This window comes from Gopherus evgoodei, chromosome 4 (genome assembly GCF_007399415.2).
Source record: "Gopherus evgoodei ecotype Sinaloan lineage chromosome 4, rGopEvg1_v1.p, whole genome shotgun sequence".
NCBI classification, from domain to species: Eukaryota; Metazoa; Chordata; order Testudines; family Testudinidae; genus Gopherus; species Gopherus evgoodei.
In genome coordinates this window covers 53690317-53713201 of record NC_044325.1, presented here as the reverse complement: position 1 = coordinate 53713201, position 22885 = coordinate 53690317, and the positions used below count along the sequence as shown (strand labels likewise).

At 41.0% G+C, this 22885-nt stretch overlaps 1 protein-coding gene across 2 annotated transcripts in view; it reads right to left on the bottom strand.

Annotated features, from left to right (window-relative positions):
- Positions 1–22885, bottom strand: part of PRKD1 (protein kinase D1) — a 310871-nt gene that overhangs the window by 53032 nt on the left and 234954 nt on the right. The window contains exons 4-6 of one of the 2 annotated variants that reach the window (XM_030559354.1): positions 22037–22168; positions 17521–17681; positions 12347–12370 (exon numbers count right to left, since the gene is read on the bottom strand). In XM_030559354.1, coding sequence (XP_030415214.1) covers positions 12347–12370; positions 17521–17681; positions 22037–22168 — 317 coding nt within the window. The remainder of the gene's footprint in view (positions 1–12346; positions 12371–17520; positions 17682–22036; positions 22169–22885) is intronic. The other variant, XM_030559355.1, reaches the window with a different exon arrangement.

The following is a 22885-nucleotide window of genomic DNA, read 5'->3' as shown; positions in this document are numbered from 1 at the left end:
AGAGAAAAGCATTACCTTGCATGTTTAAAACGTCAGGGAAAGTATATGTAGTTGGAAATGTAAAACTTTTGTGTACTTCTTAAATGTGTAAATGGCACATTTGTGAAATGCATACTCAAAAGGAAGCCAACCCCAGGAAAACCTCCCCAAGACTTCAACATGGATTGGTGAGACAAAATTAAGTAAAACACTACATAAAGGGATTAGATTTAAACTCTTGTAATGATTTTGTTGGGATATGAAATTGCTGCTGCAACTTAAAAAAACTAACAGTTTATTAATCATCAAATGGTTAGACAGTATTCCTGGAGAGAAGACAGGGGCAAACACTGGTAAATAGAGAAATAATAGGATTTAATTGTATTTAAGCGTCTTAATATTCATAATTGGCCTGTCTCAATACAACTCCTTGTACGGCTTATTCTAAGTAACTGATTTAAATATTTTCTTCAATTTCATAGGATTTAGTTAATATAACTGACTTTGTCCAACAGTAAACTAGCTAGTTATTTATTTAAAAAAACAGCAGGATATTCCTGCCCTTAAACAAATTATTTTGACCAACAATAAACAGTTTTAAGTTTCTAATAAGGTACTAAGAAAAGATTCACAATAATTTGGGAGAAATAATAGCCCTTGGTCTCAAAATTACCCAGAGACAAGTGCCTCACCAAAGGCAGATTCACTCTCAAGGAAGTACAGTAAAAGACGGTTACTCACCTTTGTAACAGTTGTTCTTCGAGATGTGTTGCTCATATCCATTCCAATTAGGTGTGCAAGTGCCGCGTGCATGCTCGTCGGAAGATTTTTACCCTAGCAACACTCGGTGGGTCAGCTGGGCGCCCCCTGGAGTGGCGCTGCTATGGCGCTGGATATATACCCCTGCCAACCCAAGGGCCCTTCAGTTCCTTCTTCCCGGCTGCTCCGACAGAGGGAAAAGAGGGCGGGTTTGGAATGGATATGAGCAACACATCTCGAAGAACAACAGTTACAAAGGTGAGTAACCGTCTTTTCTTCTTCGAGTGCTTGCTCATATCAATTCCAATTAGGTGATTCCCAAGCCTTACCTAGGTGGTGGGGTCGGAGTGAGATGTTGCAGAATGCAAAACTGCTGAACCAAAGGCTGCATCATCTCTGGACTGTTGAACTAGAGCGTAATGAGAGGCAAAGGTGTGGACCGAGGACCAGGTAGCTGAGCGACATATCTCCTGGATGGGTACATGAGCCAGGAAGGTGGCAGATGAAGTCTGAGCTCTGGTGGAATGAGTGGTGAGATGGTTCAAGGGAACATGAGCCAAGTCATAACAAGTACGGATGCATGCCTTCACCCAAGATGAGATCCTCTGGGAGGAGACAGGTAGGCCCTTCATTCGGTCTGCCACTGTGACGAAGAGTTGGGGCATTTTACGAAAGGGTTTTGTGCGCTCGATATAAAATGTGAGCACTCTACGGACGTCTAGGGAGTGCAATTGTTGCTCCAGTCGTGATGAATGTGGCTTCGGGAAGAAGACCAGAGGAAAGATATCCTGGTTTACATTAAAGGCCGAAACCCTTTAGGAAGGAATGCCAGAAGTGGTCGCAACTGCACCTTGTCCTTGTGAAACACAGTATACGGTGAGTCCACCGTGAGAGCCCGAAGCTTGGAGACTCGTCTGGCCGATGTAATGGCTACGAGCAAAGCTGTCTTCCAGGACAGATATAGTAGTGAGCAGGTTGCTAACAGCTCGAAAGGGGCAGACATGTGTCTGGTTAGAACCAGGTTGAGGTCCCAGGTTGGGGCGGGGCATCGTACTTGGGGGTATAGGCGCTCCAAGCCCTTGAGGAACCTAGAAACCATAGGGTGCGAGAACATGGAGCGGCCACTCTCCCCTGGGTGGAAGGTAGAGATGGTCGCCAAGTGCACCCTCAATGATGATATCGCTAGGCCCTGCTGTTTAAGATACCACAGGTAGTCCAAGATGGTGGGGATTGAGGCCTCAGTGGGAGTGACATTCTGCGTCCACACCAGCAGGAGAAACGCTTCCACTTGGCCAGATATGTTGACCGAACGGAAGGTTTCCTGCTACCCAGGAGTACTCGTTGTACTGAGGCAGAGCAACGTAACTCAGACTGGCTTAACCACGCAGCAGCCATGCTGTGAGGTGAAGGGACTGCAGGTCTGGGTGGCGAAGTCTGCCATGGTTCTGAGTTATGAGGTCTGGGTGAAGAGGCAGGGTAATTGGGTTGGCTATCAACAGGTCGAGCAGCATGGTGTACCAGTGCTGCCTGGGCCACGCTGGAGCGATCATGATCAAGTGAGCTCTGTCCCTGCGGAGCTTTATCAGGACCCTGTGAACCAGTGGGAACGGTGGAAAGGCGTAAAGCAGTTGGCTCGTCCACGGCATCAGGAAAGCATCCGAGATCGAGCCCGAGGAGAGGCCTTGGAAGGAGCAGAACATCTGGCATTTCCTGTTCTCACGGGAAGCGAAGAGGTCTATACGGGGAAAGTCTCACTTCCGGAAAACGGAATGAATAATGTCCAGACGAATTGACCACTCGTGAGACAGGAAGGATCTGCTGAGTTGATCCGCCAGAGTGTTCCGAACGTCTGGGAGAAAAGACACTACCAGGTCTATCGAGTGGGCTATACAGAAGTCCCAAAGCTGGACGGCTTTCTGACAAAAGGGGGGAGGACCATGTCCCTCCCTGCTTGTTTATGTAATACATGGCCGTTGTGTTGTCTGTGAACACTGAGACACAGTGGCCTTGGCATGCAAGGCGGACTGCTCTCAGCTCTCAGACACTGATGTGCAAAGCCAGCTCCTGAGATGACCAAAGGCCTTGGGTGCGAAGATGTCCGAGGTGGGCACCCCAGCCGAGAGATGAGGCGTCCGTCGTTAGGGCCATGGAAGGCTGGGGTGAATGGAACGGCATCCCTGCACACACCAGGGAGGGCATCAGCCACCAGTCGAGGGAGCCTAGGATGCTTGGGGGAATGGTGACTATCATGTCTATGGCGTCTCTGCCTGGGTGGTATACCAAGTTGAGCCAAGATTGGAGGGGACGGAGGCATAGCCTGGTGTGTTTGGTCACGAATGTGCAGGTCCCTCTGATGAGCTAGGTCTTGGAGGTCCCTCTGATGAGCCAATCGTCGAGATACGGAAAGACCGTATATCCGGCAGCGACGGAGGGAGGTGGCGACTACAGCCATGCACATGTGAATACTCTTGGTGCTGTAGAGAGACCAAACGGTAGGACCGTAAACTGGAAATGCTGACGGTTGGCTACAAATTGGAGGTACTGCCTGTGTGGAGGATAAATGGCGATGTGAAAATACGTGTCCTTCACGTCAAGGGTGCCATACCAGTCTCCGGGATCCAAGGATGGGATGATGGTCCCCAGGGATACCATGCGGAAACTTCAACTTTATCATGAATTTGTTGAGTTCTCGCAGGTCTAGGATAGGTCTGAGATCTCCCTTCGCCTTGGGGATTAGGAAATAGCGGGAGTAGAACCCCTTCCCCCTTTCGGCTTCTGGTACTTCCTCTATGGCTCCCATGGTAAGGAGCGTGCGAACCTCTTGTAAGAAGAATTGCTCGTGAGAGGGGCCCCTGAAGAGGGACGAGGGTGGGCAGTGGTAGGGAGGGGGCAAAATAAACTGGAGGTGGTACCCAAGTTCCACCGTGCATAGGACCCAAGGATCTGAAGTTAGCAGGGACCACGCAGGGAGGAAAAAGGAGAGGTGGTTGGAAAAGGAAGGTAAAGGATCCTGGAAAGGAACGCCGTCCTCGGGCGCACCTTCAAAAATTTGGCTTTGGCCTCGTAGGTGGTTTGGAGGGACCTTAATTCTGGCCCCCTTGGGGTCCAGACTGCCATCTACGATTGCCTCAGCCGCGTCCTCTGCCGAAGTCCTGTCTCGGTCTAGGCGGGAGATAAGGGCGGTGAGGCTGGGGACGGAAGGACCTGTGCTGAGTCACCGGGGTGTGCATCCCAAGGGAGCGCATGATGACCCTGTTGTCCTTAAGGCTCTGCAGCCTGGGGTCAGTCTTTTCAGAGAATAGGCCTTGACCGTCAAAGGGCAGGTCCTGTATGGTGGTTTGTAACTCAGGTGGAAGGCCTGAGACCTGAAGCCATGATATCTGCCTCATGGTGACACCTGAAGCCAGGGTTCTGGCTGCGGAGTCCACTGCGTCCAGGGAGGCCTGGAGAGAAGTTCTCGCCACCTTCTTCCCTTCCTCCAAAAGGGCAGCAAACTCTAGTTGGGAGTCTTGGGGAACGAACTCCTTGAATTTCTCCACCGCCATCCAGGTGTTATAATTGTACCGGCTAAGCAGGGCTTGCTGGTTTGCCAACCTGAGTTGGAGGCCCCCAGTAGAGTATACCTTGCAGCCCAATAAGTCCATGCACCTAGCCTCCTTTGATTTTGGAGCAGGAGTTTGCTGGCCATGGCGTTCCCTTTCATTGACTGATTGCACTACAAGGGAGCAGGGAGGAGGGTGCACGTACAGGTACTCATACTCCTTAGAGGGTACCATGTACCTCCACTCAACTCCCCTGGCCGTGGGCGTAATAGATGCTGGAGATTGCCAGATGGTATCAGCGTTTGCTTGTATTGTACGGATAAATGGCAAGGCCGCTCTTGTGGGGGTGTCTGCTGACACGATATCCACCACCGGGTCCTCTATCTCCGGGACCTCCTCCACCTGAAGATTCATATTCAGGGCCACTCGCCTCAGGAGGTCCTGATGTGCTCGCAGGTCCGAGGAGGATGTCCCTGCCACCGCTTCATCTGGAGAGGAGGAAGAGGAAAGGCCAGGGACAAGAGGGTCCTGTGTGGGCTCCTGCTCTTGAGCAACGTCAGTCTCGGGTGGAACTTGAGACACTGCTGGCTGAATGAGAGCCTCCTCTGTACCCGTGGGAGGTGGGCGGCTGACCGTTGCCTCTGGCACCCGGTTTTCCGATAGTGTGGAGCAGGATAGCATTGGAGGCACACCTTGGGCTTGATGGTATGCCCAAGGTTCCAGAATGACCACTGATGGGGTCCCTGTTCCTGGGTCTGGGTCTCCTGAAAGACAAGGCCGGGCACATCTGAGTCACGATCCTGTGCATAGGAAGCACTGTCCACGTGAGAAGACACAGATGTGTGACGAGATGGCCAAGGTGGAGCTGAAAACCCCTAGGAAGGGTCTCGATCTCTAAACGACCTTTCCCTGTGTGGCCCCGGAGAGCAGTCTCAGTTGCCATACCAGTACCAGGAACGAGACTGGAACCTGTGACCGGAACGGTGCCAAGAGGTCGACCAGGATCTGGAGGCTCGATGTCTAGAGCAGCTGCGAGAGGCGCAGTGCCAGGAATGGTACCAGGAGCTGGATCGGTGCCAAGAGTAGTAGGCTGGTGAATGGGACGCTGAGTGGTGCCGTGAGTGTGACCGGTACCGAGATGGAGAGCGGTGCTGGGACTGTGAGCGGCGTCAGGACCGGGATTGGCAACGGGACCGAGATCGTGATCGGTGCCTCTCGATGGTGCTGACAGAGGGTGGCCTCAGCAAGGCAGGCTTGCCTATCGATTGAATGACCCTCACTGGCGGTGCCGGGGGTTGAGGCAGCGCGGACTCCGTCAGGGCGATCAGCTCTCTCGCCGTAGAAAAGGTCTCCGGCGTGGAGGGATTTGTAAGCTCAACCATGGCATGTGCCAGGGAGCTTTCAGGCGTCGGACTCAACGGCCCTTGTGGGACCGGAATCGACGGTGCCGAAGCTGTCGGTGCCGCGGCAGGTGTCGGTGCCGGGCGGTCCGACTTAGACGGGTGCTCCAACTGCGGTGCAGGTGTCACGGAATCCGCAGGAGTCTTATGCTTCTTAATCCGTGGAGAGAGGGAACGGTGCCGAGCAGACGACGGTGCCGGCGACAGTCGGTGCTGAGAGGCCTTAGCAGTACCGGCTCGATCCGGTGCTGAAGAGACGCTTCTGCTTGATACGGACTGTCCAGCGCTCGGTGCCGAGGGTGGAGGAGTAAGAGCTGCCTCCATCAGGAGCTGTTTCAGATGAAAGTCCCGCTCCTTCTGCGTCCTGGGCTTAAAGGCCTTACAGATCCGGCACTTATTCGAGAGGTGAGATTCCCCGAGGCACTTAAGGCAAGAGTCGTGGGGATCTCCCATTGACATCGGCCTGTGGCAGGTCGAGCACAGTTTAACGCCCGGTGAACCAGGCATGTGGCCCAGAACCGGGCGCGGGGAAGGGGCTAATCCCCGAACCCCTGTCAACTAAATACACTAACTATAACAAAGAATGAATAAAACTAACTATAACTATAGAATTTACAACTATATACACGAGAATTAATAAAAGAACTGCAAGTAGCTAGGGAGGTGGAGATCAGCTAAGCCACACTCCACTGTTCCAATGACCGACAGGGGTGGTAAGAAGGAACTGAAAGGCCGTTGAGTTGGCAGGTGCCACTCCAGGGGGCGACCAGCCGACCCACCGAGTGTTGCTAGGGTAAAAATCTTCCGACGAGCATGCACGCGGTGCGTGCGCACCTAATTGGAATCGATATGAGCAAGCACTCAAAGAAGAATCTCTGTTAAAAGTTCTCCACAGAGAGACATACAAAACAGATCATAATGGAAGTAAGCAACTTATCATTTGTGTTCTGTCATTTGTGTTGTTTGTTTAATATTTTCTTTTTCTTTCTTTAATAAAAATTTAGCCATGGTTAATAACTGTAATTATTTTCCTTTGTCTCAATTGTGTCTAAAAGAACCCTTTTCACCAAATAGTGGGAGTCACATCACAGAGATATCAGTAAGAGAAAAAAATTGTAAGAGTTGCCTACCATTTCTTTCTATAAACACAGTATTTTTAGTAATTTAAAAAATAAAATTACTTGACTTTCAACAATTTAAATATACCCCTTTCTACCCAAAGAGAATCAAGGCCTACTATAGGTAATGTATGGCATCTACACGGTGCACTACCATTACTGTCTGACCGTTATAGTAGTATGTAATAATAGCATGTCTTTGAAATGTGCTTTCTATATCTTAATGTATTTCAATTTCTTTCAAGTGCAACCCTAACTCTGAATTTCCTGGGTTTGTCATGCCTGTTTGGGCAACAATTAGAGTGTTTGTTTATTTATTTCTCTCAAGTTACTGATATAAACTCTCAAGTTGTGCTCCCAGTTTAACAGTTTTATATCTGAGAATTACTTTAAAAATATTTTTAAAATTATATATAAATACGAAACAAGAGACCCAAAGAGACTGATACCAGGTGATATCTATAATGAGTTGAAGAGATGGAGACTCAACCTGAAATCATATTTTAATTTTTAACAGTTAGAACCAGATTCATTTTGTGCTTTGGCTACTTTGTGCTGTTGTAGAACAGTGCAAAGAGTACAGAAAGTACTGATGAATCTGGCTCTTACTTTGCAATTGACTTATTGGTTTAGTTTTGGGACATAGGATATATATTTTACATTTTAATTTTTTTTAAAGTATCTAGGCAAACTTACCACATAAACTTTTGGGAAAAGAAACTCTGGAATTTGACTGTCATAATTAGAAAGAAATACATTTTTAAAAAAATTTATTTTGTGAATTTCTATCAAAGCCAAGAGGCAGACAGGGCAGGCGGGGCGTAGAGGGGGAAGGAATGTAGGGGGAATGTGGAAGGCGTAATCATGGATGACACGGAGAAGGGGCAGAGAACTAGAATATGGAAGAGGGCAGTAGCCAACTGAAGTCTCCATTCTCCAGGGGAGGGGTTCACTTTATCCATTAGGAATCCCATTCTAATGAACCTGATCCTGTCCACTGGAGCAGGATTTTCCAATAATGAAACACAGGAGCTAGCATATAGACACTGAACCCTTAAAAGCAGTGACAGATGGAGCCTAATATTCTACCAGTGAGAGCCCTTGGCATATGTACACAATCCCCCTCATTCAGTTTATGAATTTCAACCAAGAGAACTGCAACACACAAATTAGCTAGACAGGAAGGGATGACTGGTTGAGTTACCGTTAATATCACAATAGCAACCTGATCTATTTATCTGACCCATCTAGAGTCTAAATTATAATAATAACAATTAGATAAAACAATAATTAGTTTAGTTGCAACTCAAGTTTTTCAAATGTAGCAAAAACACAACTTTTGAATGACTTTTAACTAATAATTCAGAGTGGTCTGTTATATTCAGTTAAGATCATTCATGCCAAAACAAATTAGATAACAATATTAAATTTCTTAAATGGCCAATTTAAAATAATTTTAACTAGGGGTAAATTGCAGTTAACTCACATGATTAACTCAAAAAAATAATCGCAAATAAAAAAATAATTGCTATTAATTTGCAGTTTTAATCACACTGTTAAACAATAGACTACCAATTGAAATGTATTAATATTTTGGATGTTTTTCCTACATTTTCATATATATTGTATTCTGTGATGTAACTGAAATCAAAGTGTATATTATTTTTATTATAAATATTTGCACTGTAAAAATTATAAACAAAAGAAATAGTATTTTTCAATTCACTTCATACAAGTACTGTGCTGCAAATCTCTTTATTGTGAACGTGCAACTTACAAATATATATTTTTGTTACATAACTGTATTCAAAAACAAAACAAAACAAAACAATGTAAAACTTCAGAGCTTAAGTCCACTCAGACCTACTTCTAAAATTCAGCATTTTTAGAAACATATACAAAAACAACATTATAATATGTACTCTATTATCCTCTATTTTATATAACAATATATTGAATTTGAAAATTCAAAGCTTAAGATACTGTTTTTACCAAGGAAATAGCTTACTTTGTCTTCCCAAAAGTGAAATCTGTTTCAAAAGTATTTTAAAATGCTAAACATGCAATATAATTATGGCCTGTGTATAAATCATGATTTCATGGAGGGCACAGGAATCGTGAAAATGCCCCCAAACTGTGAACTTTTAAATATTATTTTTAAAAGGAAAATGTCTACAATGCAGTTTTTAATATAAAAAATTACCTTAGCTAGTCAATTTCAAGTCACAATGAATTTTACAAGCAAATTTAGTCAATTTTGTGACAGATATGGCAATTTCCTGTAATATCTTGGACCAACCTTACTGAATTAAGTTAAATCTTACTGAATTAAATTTAAGTATCTTAGAAGTTCACTGTATTAAAAATGCAAATGTTTATGTATTATTGTGGGATTGTATATAACATCTCTTGAGGTGAAAGGAAGAGACATGAGTAACCTAAACCCTGGGAAGTGTTATAAACTTCAAAGGATTATTTGAAACAATGTGCCAGACAAGAATGAACTTTTAAAGTTAAGTGGGTTTCCTAGGAAATTTCTAGGGCAAGGTGTATGCAAATATACTTCCTCCAGTTATGCAAGAAATCAGCTTTTTGAAACTCTGCCTTGAGAGGGGACCTTGTCCGTTATTACTTGGTTCATGAAAACAAGATCAGAGGCCAAACCATATAAAGGAGTGACTGACAGATTCATAAGTGTTCTTGTGCTGAGAAAAAGCTGTTATGAACTTGTAACCACAGGAAAATACCTGTGTGGGGCTTGAAGGACTGACTCCTACCAGGGTCTCCGCTGAAGTTGGGGGGTAAGCTTATTAGCATGAGTGTAGGTTCTTTTATTGTTAAATGTTTTCTCTGTAAGGCTTCCATCTTAAGAATAAATGCTTGGAAAGAGCTGTGTGGTAACTTATAACTATTGGCAATTATGCTCTTTATAGCCTCTGAAGAGAAAGCAAAGCAGGCCTGCTTAGGCAGTCTGACTTGCTGGGAACTCACAGTGTAGGCAGGGAACTGTCTAACCTAGAAAAAACTCCAGTCAGGAGGGAGAGAGATGTGGGTCTCCACCCAAAAGAGGTGACAACTGAGGAGCTGCAAGCCTGAGAGCAGGTGCCTTGGGTGGCCCTTACAGGAGGGAATAGTGGTGCAGTTGCCCTGCAATGTGACAAATTTCAAGGACTAAATGTTACTTGTAAAATTCATTCTGTCCTTGAAATTGACTAAATTTACTTGTAAAATTCTCTCCATGTGAATTCTGTGAAATTTAATACTTCGCCATTTACAGTCATGAATTTTCTAAACAAATAAATCGTGATTTTCATAGACCACCAAGTATAATCCCTAATTGCTTGCATTTCAACTACTGCACACATCTATAATAAAGATGATGCTATGCATTACAAAAACATTTTCTTATGCATCCATTTGCATCGTACTACACTGTGGTTTCTAATAGACTGGCCTACCAGTCTTGATATAATCTTCAGATGAGCATTTTAATACACTCTGTACACCTGCTGATCAATAATTCTTCCTTTCCTACAAACGAGGAAGTTTTCAAAGCCTGCTCTTCCTCCATGGGTGCATCTCAGACAGCTATTATGAGGGGAGGGATAGCTCAGGGGTTAGAGCATTGGCATACTAAACCTAGGGTTGTGGGTTCAATTCTTAAGGGGGTCATTTAGGGAACTGGGATAAAAATCTGTCTGGAGATTGGTCCTGCTTTGAGTAGGGGATTGGACTAGATGACCTCCTGAGGTCCCTTCCAACCCTGATATTCTACAAAAGGGAAAGATGCCAAATTTTCATCATTTCAAATACTTTAGCAGTGTTTAGTACAACATTAAACAAACTTCTCTGGGTTTCAACGTGGATTTTTCCAGAGACAGTACCTTTGACATGCAGTCTCCATTACAAAAATAGAAATGTGTTCTCCTTATGAAAATTAAGATGTATATACTCTTCTATTATATTACATAGGGCTTTAGTGTTTATTGTTACTGAGTTTTTTCCAGATGAGGTCTGTGCACTGCAGAAGTAAAACGATGTTTTAAAACACTGCCAGCCCTGAAAATTCCCAGATATCTGAAAGTGAATCTGTTTTCCTTACCATACATCATCACTGGTAATAAAGATTCTACAGTCCAAATCATGTGTTCATTTATGCTTGAATGACCTCATAAGAACATAAGAATGGCTGTACTGGGTCAGACCAAAGGTTCATCTAGCCCAGTATCCTGTCTATCGACAGTGGCCAATGCCATGTGCCCCAGAGGGAGTGGACCTAATAGGCAATGATCAAGTGATCTCTCTCCTGCCATTCATCTCCATCCTCTGACAAACAGAGGCTAGGGACACCATTCCTTTCCCATTGTGGCTAAAAGCCATTTATGGACTTAACCACCAAGAATTTATCCAGTTCCCTTTTAAACACTGTTATAGTCCTAGCCTTCACAACCTCCTCAGGTAAGGAGTTCCACAAGTTGACTATGCACTGCGTGAAGAAGAACTTCCTTTTATTTGTTTTAAACTTGCTACTTATTAATTTCATTTGGTAACCCCTAGTTCTTGTATTATGGGAATAAGTAAATAACTTTTCCTTATTCACTTTCTCCACATCACTCATGCTTTTACATACTTCTGTCATATCCCCACTTAGTCTCCTCTTTTCCAAGCTGAAGAGGCCTAGCCTCTTTAATCTTTCCTCATATGGGACCCTCTCCAAACCCCTAATTATTTTAGTTGCCATTTTCTGAACCTTTTCTAGTGCCAGTATATCTTTTTTGAGATGAGGAGACCACATCTGTACGCAGTATTCGAGATGTGGGCGTACCATCGATTTATATAAGGGCAATAATATATTCTCAGTCTTATTCTCTATCCCCTTTTTAATGATTCCTAACATCCTGTTTGCTTTTTCGACTGCCTCTGCACACTGTGTGGACATCTTCAGAGAACTATGCAAATCCAAGATCTTTTTCCTGACTCGTTGTAGCTAAATTAGCCCCCATCATATTGTATGTATAGTTGGGGTTATTTTTTCCAATGTGCATTACTTTACATTTATCCACATTAAATTTCATTTGTCATTTTGTTGCCCAATCACTTAGTCTTGTGAGATCTTTTAGAAGTTCTTCACAGTCTGCTTTGGTCTTAACTATCTTGAACAGTTTAGTATCATCTGCAAACTTTGTCACCTCACTGTTTACCCCTTTCTCCAGATCATAAAGAATAAAGGTGTCAATTTTACATCAGTTGTATTTGTTTACTGTAAATACAACAAAGAACAAGCAGTAAGCTTTGAACTTCCTAACTCTGGGTGGATGTGCATTTTGGAATCTGAGTGTACTTCTTAATTGTGTGGCTGGTCATTCTCTCTCTCACGGACAAACCAAAACACCTCTGAATTCTCAAGAATATGACATGCAAATCTGAATTAATCCATGTGTGTCTTAAGACGAGTTCTAACATCAGGGCTGTAAAATAAAAGATGCTGAACTTTTAACACATCTGTTCTTGATATTATGAGAAAGAATGTAGTAAATTTAGTATATACCTCATAGCCAGGGCTGAAAGGAGACTGAGACAGCAAGTTGGAAAGAGGAAAAGGCAGAACGAAGTAGGAAAAAAAAAGTAAAGAAAACAATGTTACTTTTGAAGAAAGCATGAACATTTTATCATTTTACACTGAGGGACTGCTATGCAGTAGAACATAAAAATAAAAATTGATTAGGTGTTCAGATAGATCTACTAGATGATGTAACCTACTCTTTGATCTTCACATTCTTAAAATTTCTGTTGAATAAGAAGGATATTACTACTAAATTGAGAATGAAAAATAAATCACTGTCAAAACTTTAGAATTCAGGAGCTAGATTTTTTTAAAAAGCCTTTAAATTTAGACCCATAATCAATTGTGAGTCCAAATGAAATAATTTAGATACTTTACTGGCTGATTTATGTATATAGATGATATTTATGCTCATAAAGTGGGAAGTTAAAGTTTTCTCAGAGATCAGTAAACAAATATACATTTACAGCACTATAAACAAGTTTCAAGTGTGGTGGTACAAGGATAATTAAAACATCCTTCTGGCATTCCATGATTATTGTCTTTCAAAGACTTCCATGTCAATTACTCATGTTGAAAGTAAAGAGATTTTTTCCCCAACTGCCTGCCCTCCAAACCAAGGGCTTGTCTACACTGCCTTGTAGTTTGAACTACAAGGGGCATGAATAGCAGTGCACACCAAAGTGCTGCATTGTAACTGCCCTGTGTGGACGCTGACGGTACAACCTAAAAGATTCGTAGTTTGCGTTAATGTGGTCCTCTTTAAACAGGACTATATTAATGCAATCTAGGAACCTTTTAATATATGCATGCAGTGTCCACACAGGAGAGTTACAAAGCAGCACTTCGGTGTGTACTGCTGTTCATGCCCCTGTTGTCCAAACAGAGGGCAATGTAGACATAGCCTAGTCTTAAGTGTCTCAAACTAAAGCTGGGTTCTTTTGGGTTCACACGGAAGTCAAACTTTGTAACTTTGTTAACAATTCTGTTGATGGTACATTTCTAGGAATAGACTCTAACTTGCTCACTCTCAGCTGTGTTGGGTCTGCAGGGTAAACAGGAGTAAAAAGTAGTTAACATTTCTTTTAGTCACTAAACCAAGCAGAACGGATTCTGAATACACCCAAATCAATCAGCTCAGTAAGAAAGCTGTCACACTCTTATATGGAGAATAACAAAAGAAGAAAGAGCTGGAGGGAAAGCTTATGAGAAATGTATTTAATTGAGTGTGTCTGCTCACCCACAACGACTGAGACAGCAGAATTAGAGGCAAGATTGAATGTTCTGTGAAAATATGGCATCTTACTACAGCATCTTCACATTTTCTTTAAAACTATAGTCATCATTTTGCACATACAAGTTTTAGGCATGCATTTTTAATGCTTAAATCTGCACACAAAAATTAGGCCTTGTATATCTGTATTAGACAGATATCTAGCTACCTGATATTTATGTGTGTTCAAATTATTCAGCATATTATTTTTAGTGCCCACAAATGTTCTATGTCCATAGAACAGAGCAAATATATATAGAGAAAAAAAAACATGGTGCCTGTATGCAGCATCTTACAACGACATCTAAGATGCAACAAAACAAGGTTACATAGCACTTAGAGCACATGGTTAGTGGTTCAACTGAATGTGATGATGATTGATGATGATGAATTTTACGTTCTTTGGGAAAGGGACGATGTCTTCTTTTTGTATGTACAGCACCAAATGCAGTTGGGCCCTGTCCAAATTGGAACCAGATCCTTGCAACCTGTCTCAAAACCAACGGATCTGGGTCAGGTTGGATCTGAAAACCACCTAACCCTCTCAGGCTTGGGTCAGGGGAGGTCTTCGCTGATCACTTCCTCCTGTCCGTGGGATTGATGTAGCAATGGCTGTGTGTGCCCCATCCTGCTGGCCAGAACCACCTTAAAGAAACTCACCGTGGAGTGAGTGTGCTGACAAATTGTAGTGCCTCTCACTTAGCAGCAAGCACAGTGCAGCGAGGCGATGGCGGTCAGCAGGAGCAGGACACATGGCCACTTCTGCATCAACCTCATGGGCACAAGACAGCCAGAGATAAATCATGTGCCTAGGCTTGCAGGAAACCCACACCAAGCCGCGTGTTAAGGACAACATGGTAGTGCTAACACAGGTTTGGGGGGAAGTGTCAGGTTTGGGACAGGATTGGTCTGAAAATGACTAGAACTCTCAGGTTGGGTTCAGGTTGGCTATGTTTGGCTTGACTTTGGATTAACCAAGGCAGATCTTTAGTTGGGGCTTTCAACTGCTATCACAATATAAATTACAACAAAAATGGCTTTAAATGAACACTGCAGAAAGAGTGTCCAAAGGAGAGATTAGAATGACGACAGCTAACAGTGTATATGCACAAAAAACAAGCACGGGAAAAAGTATTCATGCAAAAACAATGGGTACAATTTTAGAGGTCACTTTTGAGAATTTGGCCCTAAATGAGGAGTATTTTCTTCATGGAAATTTTTACCTCTGGAAGAAAAGGAAAATTAGTAAGTTACCTATTTAATTTCTCAAGGTTTAAGCATTTGACCTGCTACTTGTTTAAGGTTTTGATTTTATCCATCTATATGTCATTCTGAACCATAATTTGGTAGGAAAATGATAGCATTGTATGAGTTAATGATCTGTAAAGAAAAGAAATGTTACTAATATATATGCACTGCCATTCATTATAAACCCTACTATATTTCTTCATATTGAAATTTAGAGTAACAATCTGGAATTTTTTAAAATAATTTTTTTAAAATGGCATTTAATAAAGGTGTTTAAATAATTCAAGGAACATGTGTCCAACAAGCAGACAGGCACAGTCTCAGAAGTCTAACAAACTGAAACTTTCAACTGAGCTGTACAATTAACAGAGCATGTATATAGAGAGGCCTGAACCGAAGCCTCAGAACACCCCTAAACTTTAGAAAAGTGTATCAATAGGATTGTTCAGCATTCTACAACAGACACTATCTATTTAATGTTGCAGAAAGGTGCTTTAATGACAGCTCTGAAAGCCAAAGTCCACTATGCTCAGAACACATACAATAATGGCAGCCTTGAGACCCACAACTAAGACACCCAATTACTATACCTCTACGCTGACATAACACAACTTGATATAACATGAATTCAGTTATAAGGTGGTAAAGCAGTGCTCCAGGGGGGCTGGGCTGTGCACTCTGGTGGATCAAATCAAGTTCGATATAACGCAGTTTCACCTATAATGCAGTAAGATTTTTTGGCTCCCAAGGACAGCGTTATATGGAGGTAGAAGTGCACACGTAGGTGACACCAACCAGACATTAGATGATCATCTGAATCATTACTTAACTGGGCTGGATGCAGACAAATGGCCTAACTGACAAAGGTTCCATATTCAGTCACCAATCCTCTAACACATCTTGCCTCCCAAAATTATTTGTAACAATTATTTTTTAGGAACAGCAAATTCTTAAGATGTAATCACGCATCAAGCAAAGTAAAAAATAATGTCCTGCCCTTTCCATACATGGCATTCAAAATTCAGCCAAAGGTTATATAATAATCGAATATTAACGTTTATATATTGTTCCTGAGAAGCATCTTATCCTTTTTAATCCAATGTGTCTTTTTTGGCAGTACTAAGTCCTGCAGCAATTTTAAGCTGTTTAAAATTTAAATCAAGTGGCAGCCCTCCCCCCCCCCCACACCCCTTTTAACCACAGTTCTGGAAACAATCTAAAATAGTGTCACATTGCCTCTTCATTCTATTTTTATCAATATTGTAATGACATTAATAAGTGTGCATTTCTAAAATAAACCTTGAAAAGCACAATCTGCAACTTTATTTTTTGTTCTACTAAATATTTTAAGTAGGTTTTATATGTATTCATAATGTGCACCTGAATTTCTAAGTAAGTTAATGATAATTAATGGCATCTGTAGATAATTGGGGTTCATGGATGGTGTTGCATTAACACTAGGTCTATGTCATTTGAATGACGCTCTTGTCGTATGTCAGGTTCAATAAGTGCAACATTTTAATTGGAAAGAAAACAAGACAATAATTATTCTCATATGCTTATACATTCTTTCCTCTTGTTTGAATTAAAATGTTTTTAAACTTTTATTTACCATGAGGTTCATTTCTGTGTGCACAGTACAGCTTTTTTAGCTATTAAAATATATTAATTATGGCAATGTGTATACTATTTAGGTATCCCTTTCCATGACAAAAAATATATAGTAACCTAACTTATTCTAGTCATTAAATTTTTGTTCTTAAATGAAATACATAAATACATCTATTTTATTTTAGTGAAGCTGGTTATCACCCTTATACTAAGTGCTTGTTTACAAAGCATGTGACAAAGCAGTGTGATTAGTAAAGCGCTCCAATTGTCCCATGTAGCCCTGTTAACACATTAATGTTAACGTGAATGAGAGTGTGCCAGCAGGAGCTATAAGGGATAGTTAGGGTGCAGCATATTAGAGTCCTTGATAAATCACACCCCAGTACTTTGCTGGTGTCATGTAGACAAGCCCTAAGATTTCTTCCTAAACCTAATCCTCTTTTCTAAAACAAGATGCACATGTAAACAACACCAAATACAAAAGGATTATTTGCAGAGCAAACTATTCCGAGTACTAGTTAAAGTGCTGTAGGAATCATTGTGGTTCATGCACTACACAGATGAAAAACGTCTGAACACACACAAAACCAAGAGCAGAAGTTATTCAGATATTTAATGAGCTCCATTTCAAGTGTTCTCCTGAGGCCATTTTTCACTGTACCACAAATCAATACAAATGCAGCTTTGACATAACAGATTTTTTTTCAATTATGGAGTAAACATATTTGTCATATCAATTCTAAATTATATACCAATTCCAATTCTACAATCAGTTTGGACTACTCATCTAAGAAAGGGTGACACACCAGACCCTCAAATACCATAATCCTTCAAAAATGGATTATTTACTGTATTAGGGTTATGATGGAAGCAGAGCTTGACAAATATGCATTCATATGCTGAGACAGTGCCCTTCCTGTTGTGTTAAGGTGCTCTTTTTCACAACAAAGTGTGGTAAATTTACAAAACATTGAATTTCATTTTTTTTGCAACAGTCTATTATTTTAATAATTAGATTATTGCATACCAGAAGGGCCTCATCTGGGGTGGTAGGTGAGAGTTCTGCAGATACTGTCCGAACAGTGTTGAGTCCCGTTAAGGAAACATTTGAGAGTCGTCTTTTACGTACACCACTGCAGTTGTTCGGGATTTTAAATGCACACCTCTTATGGTAGTTTAGACCACATCCTGAAAAGGAAAACATGAAACATTCCTATTAAAGATTATTTCAGAATAAAGTAGAAATGTATGTTTATATTGAAAAAAATGGCACCCTAATTTTCACTGAAGCTATTGTTATTCAGCATTGCTATTTAGCTTTAAGTTTTGCTAGTTTAAAAAGGTGTTAAGGGAAATCTCAGTGGTTTATATATAATTCAATAAACTTCCAGAAGTTACCACCATGACCAAACCTCAGTCTTAGTCATTCATTTGCCAAGAATCTATGAGCGGAAGGCACTATGGTGGCTGTATACTCAGTACATGGGAGGTAGGGAAAAAAGATTTAATTTCATGTTAGTCATTGGCAACATTCCAACACAAGCTTAGTACAGATGCTTTGGGTAAAGTGAGAATCATCACAGCAAATATCTATACTCTGATCTCTTACCAGTATTGCTCAAGAGCAACTTTAATGAAGTCAGTAGAGTTATACTGGTATAAAATCAGATAAAAGAATTAGGCACAGGGTGTGAGAAATTTACATGAAAGAAAGGCCTTTCCTCAGATAAAGATTAGACATGGACAATCCTCTGTGACACCTCCTGAGGGTACAGAGTGAGACTTCCGCCTGCCTTTAGTGTGAGAAAGCCTTGCCTGTACCTGTTGTGGGTAAGCTTCCTGACTCCACCGGCACGGGCAACACAAGCACTCCCTGCTTAGCCTACAAAGGCTCTGCTGGCCCTATGCAGGTTAGCGATAGACACACTCCAAACCCCAAGTCCTCCAAGCATCCTTCTAGAGTGCCCAGCCACTAGTCCACTGGATGCTCTCAGCATTCAAAGTTTTACTGCTCACAAAGGAACAGTACACCCCAGCTTACCACATACACCTCAGATCACAGCTCCACTTAACACATGGCTCTTAGATAAGTTTATAGAGCAAATGATTAAACTTTTATTTAACAAAGTATAGAAATTCGAGAGACGGCAAGTAGAAATATTGGAAACAAATTGTTACATACAAAATAAAATCATAACACTCATTCTAGAGCCTAGACTTAACTAATGAGTTACTGTCATGTCTTATAGGGCAGAGCTTACCCCAAATCCTTCCCATGTATTACAGGCAGGCTTCGCTGGGATCTTCCGTTAAAGAGACAAGTTAAATTGTCAGCTTTCCTCCTCAGTGGAAAAAATTCAGGGTGTCTTCCTGTATCCTCAATTATACCTCCACAACTATTATCTTTACTAATAAGCAGGCCACCTCCCTGCTGGCTGTTGTTTTCCTGTGTTCCTCTTTCTTGGCAATTTTACAATCTCTTGATTAGCATATGGCTCAGATTGTAGCTAGGCCTCCATTGTGAAGCAGACAATACTCAATACATACATTACCAGCAGAGAGACATAAAAGTGTCTCTTCCTTCCTACGTGACAGGAGCGGATCGGCCCTAACATACCTTAAGAACATAATTTTCAGTACAGATACACAATTCCGTAGACTTTATTCGTACATACATTTCGCAATGATTATGATGACCAGTGGACTCTTGGCAGAGATTTCACATGCCACCTTTTGGTAAACTTAATATGCATACATCTGACTTTTGGGATGCACCCTTTGCCACCAAAAGGTTTGTGGGTCACACCCTCCTCTGTGCCTAAATTCTGGATTTTATAGTATGACAAGACCTCATGAGTAAGAGAGCCTAGCCTGGCATTTGGTGTTGTGAAGGGAGGAGAGTTTGCAATTGGAGACAGCAGTACCAGATTATGGCTAAATAAAGAAGGGGGAAAGTGAAAGCTGACAAAAAATGTTTCATGTTCTTTGTTGATTTGTATCCAATTCAATCCCAATGAACCCAGTGGTATTCCCGAGGATGCCAGTGAATATAAGATTTTGGACCCATGAGATTTAAAGAAGTTATTATTACTTACCAACAACTAATATCAAACACTAAGGCTATGTCTACACTACAAATTACTTTGGTATAATTTACGCTGTTCAGGGGTGTGAATAATCCACACTCCTGAGTGACAAATTATACCAACCTAAGTGCCATTGTAGACAGGGCTATGTCAGTGAGAGAGCTTCTCCCACCAACATAGCTACCGCCTCTCATGGAGGCAGGAGTTATTAAGCCAACAGGAAAGCTCTCTTGCATCGGTTTAGAGCATCTTCACCAAATGTTCTGCAGCTGGGCCTCTGTAAATTATGTAGTGTAAACACAGCCTGTAACTAAACACATGAAGGGGAACATCAATAGTAGTCAATCTAGTTATCTTTGCACTTCAAACAATACAATATTTTGCAGCCAACAGTATTACTATTTGTCTATAGACGACATGGGATATACATTTTTTCCCCTTTAAAGAAGCCTGGATATCTTGAAGAGTAAGGATTACAAATGTACCCATAAAATAGCTGGACTTTCCAAAGCAACAGACATTCAGAAAGTTTACTGTGTTGTCCCAAGAAAGGTTCTCTAGATTCAGAAAAACAATGAGCCCAGTAGCACGTTAAAGACTAATAGATTTATTTGGGCATAAGCCTTTGGGGGTAAAAACCCCACTTCTTCAGATGCACTTCTTCTTCCATGCTTCTGCAGAAGTGGGTTTTTTACCCATGAAAGCTTGTGTCCAAATAAATCTGTTAGTCTTTAAGGTACCACCAGACTCCTCGTTTTTGTGGATACAGACTAACAGGGCTGCCCCTCTGATACTAGATTCAGGCATTCAGCTACCATTTGTTCATTTATTCTAGGCCAGGAGGAGAAAGATCATCATCGCTGTCCTTGTTACTTTAGTCATACTAAGCATCTTGTTTTGAATTCGCACAATATTTTTATTCCATTATTATCTTTATTCCAGGAATTGCTACATTTATTTTCATGTTGTCCTTTTTCTGTCATCTCAATTTATCAATGAGTTAGGTCAGAAAACCATACAAAATTACTCTTTATTTAAACACAATATCTTTTTTAAAAGGGAAGAGAGTAGATCCCATTTCCCCAGCAGAATAATGGCTTACACCTGTTGAATTCCTCCTCCTAAATAATCTACTCTGGTCATTATAAGCATTTAAATGCTTATAAATAAGCAATTCAGAGGGGATGAAATTAACCAGTAAGGACTCTGTTCAACAATGAATACACTTCTAGGCAAATTCACATGCCTTTCTTATTTTCTGCCAGCGTAACCAGACTCCACTAAGCCTGATGGCTTTGCATCATTACTTAATGTTAGGGAAGATAATGGAGACTCCACAAACAATTTTTAAAAAAGATTCAGGGCCTAAAACTGGACAAGAAAATGAGAAAAACAAATTTATTTTTTATTTTTCAAAAAATTCTCCGTGATGGGTGGAGTAACCCTAGTCAGTGTAGCCCCTGCTGAAAACAATGAGCTATGCCTCTCAACCTACCTACGTTCAAATATGCAGTGTGCGCCAAATACTCAAAATGAAGAAAACAAACAAACAAAAAATCCAGGGAGGAAAATTAACATGTGGGATTCACTTTTTAGTGTAAAAAATTCTGGCTACAATCTCAGTTAGATATTCTTCATTTTTTATGTAAATAATATTCAATAGCAAAAAGGGAATGAACATCAAATTAATGTGGAACATAGGGAACTTTGAGACTATATTGTGTGATTGTCCCTTGAAATGAAAGCCATCCAATAGGTATGCAATGAGTTTTGTGTTTTTTTTCATGCACACACGACTCCTAGTAATTTTAACTGAGGGTGCATTTACATATTGACTAGCGAAACGGTAGTGGATTTACTTGACGTAGTAGTATAGGAGATAGCACAAACCATTAAAATATTTACTTTCAAATCTTTATACGAATTCCATCTTTAATATCTTTGCCTTTATTTGCTGGGAATATTTAAATAAGGAAGCATTCTCTGTCACGTGGCAAATACAAAATCAGAATTTCTGTTTGCTTATCAAAGCCTTGTCTATATAGAAAAGTTGCATTGTTATTGCTTATACCACCATAATTAAACCAATTTAACTAAATCATCTGTTTGTTCACTCTGTTGTACTTGCACCAGTACAGCCCATATTGAATTAGAAACCATGGGTGAAATCCTGGATCCATGGAAATCAAACTCCAAAGTCAGGATTTTACTCCATATGTCCACACAGCACTGTGCTGCACTGATTGTACTGCTTTGCTGTCTCAATAAGTACTCTGCAGTACCTTGGATTGGCTCCAGGCTCACTATATTCTGACCAGTTTCCACAATGTATTATGGGATGCCCATTGGAGACCAGAAGAATAGTTCTGGTGCCCACACTATTTTGAAATACTGTCAAGCACAGAAGTGGCACACTTGACTGACTGAGATTGGAAAGCAAATGCTAATGTAACTTACCTTCACACTTAAGTCCCTGACGCACAAGACCCCACAGCATTTCTCCACAGTGGTCACAGAAGGCTGGTGCTCGGTATGAATGAACAAACAGAGCATGGGGACGGATCTGAAAGTCTTCAAATGTGGCAGAAGCTGTAAAAACAAAAACATATAAAAGATAAAGCTACTTAATACCATAATTAATCTGTGTCATTATGTGATATTTTATTGTAATAGGTAATTTGATTTTTTTCCAGATATAATTGAAATATAATCATTGTTATCTTGAGTTTCTCTCTTGTGGTCATTATCATATATGGAATTGTTTATTAATGCAGAATTTAATTTATAGAAAGAGAAGTATGGATTTGCAATTGCTTTAAATATTCTAAGGATAAAACGCTAGTAACTATCAGCCATACCAAAATGAATATTAGAAAAATTTGTAAGTGTGCTTCCAAGTATATTTGCCAGTCCTTCAGATGTACACTAAAGTTGCAGAAAAATTTTATACTTTCCTTTCCAATTTTTGTACTGCTTAGAATAATACTGATCTCTTACCAGAGCTATCATATTCACAACTATTAAAACCTGTGTATTTATGAAATGTTTATTCATAATATCTATTGAACTCACGTCCAAGCCTGTCATTTTCATTATTTATAATCCTTCATTTTTACAGTTATCATAATGTATTCACCAAGGATTTATTTTTTTAATTTTTAAATTGTTGTAAATGCTGTCATCAAAATTTTAAGGAGTGATTATTTGCCATTTTTTCATAATGGTTGTATGAGGTAGTTGCTACATTCATCCAGATTTATTAAGACTCTCTCTAAGGCAATGTGATAAACAACATATTGGTAATCT